Source organism: Hippoglossus hippoglossus, chromosome 15 (assembly GCF_009819705.1).
Source record: "Hippoglossus hippoglossus isolate fHipHip1 chromosome 15, fHipHip1.pri, whole genome shotgun sequence".
Lineage (NCBI taxonomy): Eukaryota > Metazoa > Chordata > Actinopteri > Pleuronectiformes > Pleuronectidae > Hippoglossus > Hippoglossus hippoglossus.
In genome coordinates, this window is record NC_047165.1 from 18184710 (window position 1) to 18191811 (window position 7102).

Sequence of the window (7102 nt, forward strand, 5' to 3'; positions counted from 1 at the left end):
ATCTGAGCAGACCTTTCAAGAGAAACAGACCAATACTAATAAAAATATGGCTATTATATTAGTGTACTGAATTCTGGTGGGACCTGCCAGAAATACCTGCATCCTTGCATGTCTATAAATGGCGCTTCCCTTGACAATAAAAGTTTTCAAAAACTCACAAAGCTGAGGGCTTGGTAAATACTCCCATCTAGTGGTTGTGGGAAGAAAAGAATCAAACTCAGAGGTTTTAGCACATCACTCCATCCTTTTATTGTTACATAGAAAAGTTTCCATCAGTAATATTTCTCAAACAGCTTGCAAGAGGCTGAAGGGGCGGACGACTCCGCTGCTGCTCACACTGCTCTGATCGCTGTGCTTGCTGCAGTCGTGGTGGGGGTGGTGGTGGTGGTGGTGGTGGTGGCGGCGGCGGTGGTGGTGGTGCTGCCCGCGACCGCCGGTGCCTTCTTCATTGTCTTATTCAACTGTAGGCAAAGACACATTTATTTTTCAGTAGGGGGGGTTGCAGCCTACCAACCAATGATTGCATAAGAAGACTAGTGACAGAATTTGTCACATTACCCAGTTTTCCCATGCTGGAAAAAAACGTAATCCCTTAAAATAAGCAACTCAAACCTTCTGTACATCAAGAGACATGCATATCACTACTCACCTCCTCAAACTTGTGGATCTGTCTGATGAAAAAGTCTCCATACCGACGAGCAACTTTAGTGTCAGCAATGTGGATCATGTCCTGTGGGAGAGATAGAAACATAGAACACCTTCAAACACCGTGCAACAGTGACCCTTTCAGATTATGTATTTTATACACAGCTTGTGTACATGTGAGACAACGTGGAGCTGCTGTAAGAAGAACAGGATCCATCTGAACTCTACTGTATCTTTTGAAATGCATCAAAGACTGAGCAGACTTTTACACACCTTGTCGATATAAAAGTCGACCTCAGACGCGGACTGGAACTCTCCTTCCAGAGCTGAGATGCCGCTGGTCCACACAAGGTTCTTCATCTTGTGTTTGAAGACGAGCAGCTGGATACGGAACTCCTGCTCCGTCATGTCCAGGAAACCTGCCAGCTTGGCTACTGGCATGGTGGTGTAGAGCTTCAGGAAGCTGTGGGGACAAACTGAGACTTAGACGATGTGTACAGACATCCTGCAACCACATTCAAGTCAAGAGGCTTCTCGAGATAATCCAACTGTTTCTGAAAGACCAGATTAGGAAAGATAAAAGAAAAACTAAACTACATGAATCCTAAATGTTTTTAGTTTTAATACCACCTAATACAGATATATATATAACTGGGACCCGCTCACAGTTGAGAGTATGCTCTACCTGCGGATGGTGGTGAGCTGCGCCTGCTGCTGCACTTCCTCAGTAAAGACCTTCAGCTGCTGCTGGAAAGGTTCTTTGTGGTAGTTGGGGTGGACATTGTCATAATTTGGCACCACAGGCGACAAGAACTTCGGACAGGCGAAGCTGAACTGTTCCTCGAATATCTGCAGGTCTCTGATATGGAAAAAAACACAACACTTCATTCAACACGGCACCTGCTACCCACAGTGCACTGCAGGGAAAGATGCAAAAAGATGGAACTAAATTCCCCAAACTAAATGAAGCTACAGTTGGCCCAAAGACACCAGAAGAAAATACACAGTATCCTAGTAAAACTGTACCGTTGTTCTGTACTTTTATGCTCATCTTTGATAAAACAGAAAAGATAAAAAAAACTTCCCTCCAGTAAGGGAAAACCAAAAATAAAATCAGAGAAAATCCTCTTCATCAAATACATTTGCTCCCCTGTGATGTGAAGAATATGTTCCTTACCCTTTCTGCATCCGCAGCATCTTGTCTCCGTACTTCTCCCTCAGTTGGGTATGGATGCTCTCATCAATGCGCATGGGGTACATGGTGAGAGCGATGGCCAGCAGACCGTGCATCTGCTCATTTTGTTTGTTAATCTGTAAATGAATAAAAATATCAAGACGTCATTAGCACTTCTGAAAAGATCCTCTTTAGAACTGACAGCTTTCAACCAGGAGAAGGCTCTCTGCTTTATACAGTGGAAACATAAGTGATCAACCGTTTATATGGATCAAAAAGCTTGGCAAAGAACTGTTCCTATACAAATGTGTCCATTAGTCTCGCTCCACACTGAACTAGGGATGTCACGATACCATGAAATTTCCACGATTCTCAATACCCATTTCAATACCATGGCAAAAAACTAAACAATAAAGCCTATTTACTTCAACACACACTATATAAAGAATATTTGAACACACACACGAGTATCGGTTCTCCTAACATCCCTACTGCCAACAGAATTGAGCCAAACCGAGTGCACCACGCCAGCTGACCTATTCTGGTATTTTTACCCAGTGCGAGTTTACAAATGCATCCGATTACACTGTGTGTGTCAGTGAGAGAGAAAGAGAGCGAGTGGAGTCAGGAAGAGCTGAATTATGAATGAATGTGCAGCTACAAAGAAAGGTTTCACTCATTGAGGCAAATGATCATTATGTGGTGATTGGTGTTGATAGTGTGGCGTCATTTCAAACTAATAAAGGATTAAATTGCAGCGGGTCCTAGACGTCAGCTGAGTGGGTGTCTGTCAGTCAGAAAGACAGAGATTAAGCCTCAATGAATGTGAAAAACCTGTGTTTACCTACTATTTCATATCAAAATGGCTGCCTTGAAAAAGGTCTATTAATGGGAAACACTGATCCTGCAATCAAAGAAAGCACTGCTCTGACTCACCATCTCATATTTATATGTTGACCTCTGGAACATGTTTCTCGTCCTCTGGATGTAGAGCAGGATGTTGGCGAAGACTCGTATGGCGTCCTGGTAACGCCTCATCATCAGGTAGGCAAATCCCACGTAGTAATAGGTGGTGATCTGGCACTCGGGCACGCGTGAGTACATGCTCTGAGAGACAGGAAACAAATCCTCATCACTGGTCGTTCTCAGGCGTGTTCCTCTCTGCATCCATTACTGTAAGTTGAGTCTCACCTTCTTGTTGAGCTCGATGTTCTCCAGGACTTTGATGGCCTGGTAATAATCCCCCAGCAGAGAGTGAAGCCTCAGGAGCCCCACCAAGCTGAAGTAACCCAACATCTTGTACAGGGAGTGACGCCCATATTCTCCAGCCACACTCTCCGGGTCTCCTGCAACATGCAAACAAGGCACATACATGTTTCACATATGCTACATGTCTCATATATTACCTAAGCTTAATATGCTGACGTTGACTTCACTCCAAAAAAGCAAAGAACTACGCACTGCAACTTATTTTGGTTAACTTGATCAAGGGGTGAAGCCTATTGACTTCCTAAAACAACAAGTATCTCCAGAACATTCTTCCTCACCTCCGCTGGTGTACACCTCAAGCTGGCGGTTGATGTTGCTCTTGTCCACCAATGAGTGGAGAACGTTGAGGACGCTGTGGACGTTCCAGATCTTCGGGTTGTTCCTCAGGAATTCGATCTCCTCCTCTGACTTCTTGGCCGTCTTGCAGCGGTACTGACTGAACGATTGGAACTGAAGAGAGGTACTCGTGTTAAAGGCATTTACACACACTGTCTATGGGCTTTTAGACAGGAAAGAGATAAGAGAAGTTACCCCTATGAGCCATGTTTAAAAGACATATCATGATATCCCATCTATCTGGTTCTCCTCGTATATTAAAAACAACCTTAAAATGTCTGGGCTCAACTATTTGACCTGGTCTTAATTTTAGCACAAATTCTTACATGTGTCTCTTTGTTATGGGCAAGTTTTGTCAATCGAGGAAACGTGAAGAATATAATTTTCTATACCTGGTAGATGAACTCATCAATGATGTCCCACAGCCACTGGTTCGGCAGTTCGAGAGGGGCGGGGCCATCAGCATCTGTTTACAGTCAGAAATATTCTCCTTTAACTCGCTTTTCATCGCTGGCTCTTTTAGATAAATAATTACTGATGGGAGAAAAATGTGACACATGTTGTTGAAACTTACTGAGAATGTAATTGAAGAGGTTGCAGTAGTTGTAGTATGACTCAAACCTCTGGTCCAAAGTCGGCCCGCCCTGAATATCAAGAAAACAACATTTGTAATTAATACTGGAGAGGGGTTTGTAGCAGGTTTCTCAGAAATGAAGGAGGACGTTGATGTCAGTTTGTATTGAGCAGTTACTCACGCTGACTTTAGCGTAGATGTGTCTGTAGTAGAGCTCCTTGTAAAGGATAAGGAACACAGCATCTGTTTGAGGTGAGAGGAAAACATTGACATTAAAAGGATAGTTCAGCGAAAATGTGAAGTCCACTCCCCCTCCATCGGCATAGCGATGAGTAGATAATGAGTGAAGTTTCATTTTTCTGTGAACGATCCTTTGACACATTTATACTGCAGACTTAAGACAAAATTCAATCATTAAATAATTTCTACAAGGAAAAACAAATGGTAGTGTTGATGCTGGATGACACACTTACCGTTACCGACGAGTGCTGCTATGGCCTCAGCCTCTGGCCAGGGGGAGTTCTTAAAGAATCGCTCCGTCAACTTGTTCCAGCTGTAGAGCAACAAAACAAGACATAAGAAACTCAGATCACGTCCACAAACAGCTTTAGAGTATCTCTTGAAATAGACAACATTACCACAGCAGGGGTTGGGGGGGGGGGTTGCATTTACCTGTTGTCATAGACGTCCTGGATCTCGTAGATCTTCTGCTCGATGCTCTCGCTGGAGACGTGGTTGGCCTGCAGCTCGTAAACCTTCTGGTCGATCAGGTCTGAGGTGGTCTTGTGGAAATACTGCAGGAAGTTCTTGATCACCTCTGGAATCACGCTGTAGGTCTGCTGCTCGTACTGCCTCTCGTAGGCCAGGTCGGCCTTCGGGTCGCCTGCAGGGAGATGGGAGCGTGAGGAGGAGACACTGACGCACCGTCACTCCACTAAATGAAGTATTCAAGAAATGTGCAGCTGAGTTCTGACTGTAGAGAACAGTTTATACAGGAAATGTGACATCATATATTTGGATGGAGAGACGTGTGCACACTCACCAGTGTGCAGGTCGCAGTCATAAGGATCGTACTGGGGGAAACAGAGCAGACACACATTTATTACTATTGAAAAACTAACATCTGTCTGTCAGACAGGCCCTTATCGATGACGTCAGCTTGTTTGGTCTAAAACGTTATCATCTGCCTAACTTAGTATTTATTTTATATATCACAGACAGAATCCAAAACATAGAACATACAGACACATGCAATACTTTACAAAGGATAGAGGACACAACAGGTCCAGAGGCAGATGTCATGTCTGTACAACATCATGGAGAGACGACAGGTCACTCATTGAAAAACACTAGTTATCATCTACCGGACATAAGAAGCGACATAACGTTACCCTGACGTCACACGGACTGTGCTTTGGATGCATTGTCCCGGATCTTATTGACATCATGCTAACTCATCACAAGCTACTGTTCTATCGGGAGTGTTAGCTATGCAGCTAGCTGGCTAGCAGGCTACCGCTAACCAGCGTGTCGGTGTTGGGATCACAAAGGTTTGAAATGTGTAAGAGGAATCTGTTTACCCTGACTTCTTCCTCTTCGTGGAACGACATGGGGGTAGTCATTGCTCTAAGCTCGTAGCTTAGCAAAGGAGGAGAACGTGTGATGTGTTAGCTAACCCAGCTAAAGCACGCAACCGGCGCAGGAGAGGCGGAAACGGAAGAAAGAAGCTGTGACGTACGAGTGGAACGTAGCAGGCAGTGAAGCATTATGGGAAAATGTGTACCGTGTTCTTCTTCTTTCCGGCAGACTAGGCACTATTAAGTGTATTGCTGCCCCCCACCGGCAGGGAATCATCACTGCAGTTTAAACCTCCCCAGCTCTCTCCTTTGATACTTCCTATCGCAGAGCAGTGTTGTTACAGACATGTTGTAGTCCCCAGTTTGCCTGCTGCTATAGATATCTCCATCCTTTCTTTGGCACACGTGGTGAAGCCTCCTCGCTGTGGGAGAACATGTGCAGCAGTGATGAACCCCAGCCTTGACTCCTCCGGCTGTATGAAGCTCCTGTGAGCCGTGTGCTGCCCTGGCCCCTGGCCCCTGGCTGTACAGGTTTGTGGCTGTGGTGACTCTCTACCCTGCCAGGCTCCTTTTCTGTGGCCTGCACACTAAATCTACGGCCTCCATTCCAGCCTGCATGTGCCCTGTTGTCCTGGCTGCGAGAGACACAGGCTAAGGCCCCAGACTGGAGGTGGTGAGTAGTGCTCGTCCCCATATTGAATGTGTTTTCATGCAGCATGGTCAGCCTGGCTAATTCTTGTGTTTTCTTTGTGTTAGGTTCACCTGCTGCTGTTTTTTCTTGGTTAATATTGGTATCTAATATCTTCCTTTTTGGCAGCATTTACTTGTTTAGTTTGTTTGAATTGTTATCTGTGTTTGTTTGAACTGGGTTACACCATTATTGGTTATATTGTTTACAGATATATTGTTTATGGTTATATTGTTTACAGATATATTCTTTACAGATATATTGTTTATGGTTCTATTGTTTACAGATATATTGTTTACAGATATATTGTTTACAGATATATTGTTTATGGTTATATTGTTTACAGATATATTGTTTACAGATATATTATTTATGGTTATATTCTAAATTTCTACAATAGTTATTGTTATCAGCTGTGGCTGAGGGGTAGAGCGGTCATCCTCCAATCTGAAGGTCGGCAGTTCGATCCCCAGTCTTCCCCATCTGCATGCCGAAGTGTCCTTGGGCAAGATGCTGAATCCCGAATTGCCCCTCATAGAACAACGAAGTGCTGCTAATAGATGCACTGTATGAATGTGTGTGTGAATGTAAAACTGTACTGTAAAGAGCTTTGAGTGGTCATCAAGACTAGAAAAGCGATATATAAATACAAAACCATTTACCATTTTATTGTTTCATTGCAGCTGAGTGCAGCCCTGCTGGGAGGCTATGGCACTCCGGGTGAGGTCCCCACGTTGATGCATGTGAGTGAGAGCACTGGGTTACGAGTGTGTGCACCATTGTTGCTGTGATGCACCTGAGGTGAGTATCTGGTGGCACCCCTGGGCCCTCCTTTGGTT

At 44.4% G+C, this 7102-nt stretch overlaps 1 protein-coding gene across 1 annotated transcript; it reads right to left on the bottom strand.

Annotated features, from left to right (window-relative positions):
• Positions 1–224: 224 nt before the first annotated feature.
• eif3s6ip (eukaryotic translation initiation factor 3, subunit 6 interacting protein) lies at positions 225–5738 on the bottom strand. Its single transcript, XM_034608904.1, has 15 exons — positions 5579–5738; positions 5041–5071; positions 4671–4881; positions 4472–4551; positions 4180–4241; positions 3999–4068; positions 3817–3890; positions 3367–3538; positions 3011–3165; positions 2756–2926; positions 1823–1956; positions 1331–1504; positions 919–1108; positions 650–730; positions 225–461 (listed from the first exon to the last, which is right to left on the bottom strand). The coding sequence occupies exons 1-15, from the start codon at positions 5618–5620 to the stop codon at positions 333–335; spliced, it is 1776 nt and encodes a 591-aa protein (XP_034464795.1). The 5' UTR covers positions 5621–5738; the 3' UTR covers positions 225–332.
• Between the last annotated feature and the right edge of the window lie 1364 nt (positions 5739–7102).

Bases quoted from the DNA above. Each gene is read 5' to 3' on its own strand.
- eif3s6ip (XM_034608904.1), bottom strand. From the start codon at position 5,620: ATGACTACCCCCATGTCGTTCCACGAAGAGGAAGAAGTCAGG. The intron at 3,539-3,816 runs GTATAGAAAATT...ACCTCTCTTCAG, and splicing joins TTGATGAGTTCATCTACCAG to TTCCAATCGTTCAGTCAGTA. The intron at 3,166-3,366 runs GTGAGGAAGAAT...TGCATGTTGCAG, and splicing joins TGAGGTGTACACCAGCGGAG to GAGACCCGGAGAGTGTGGCT.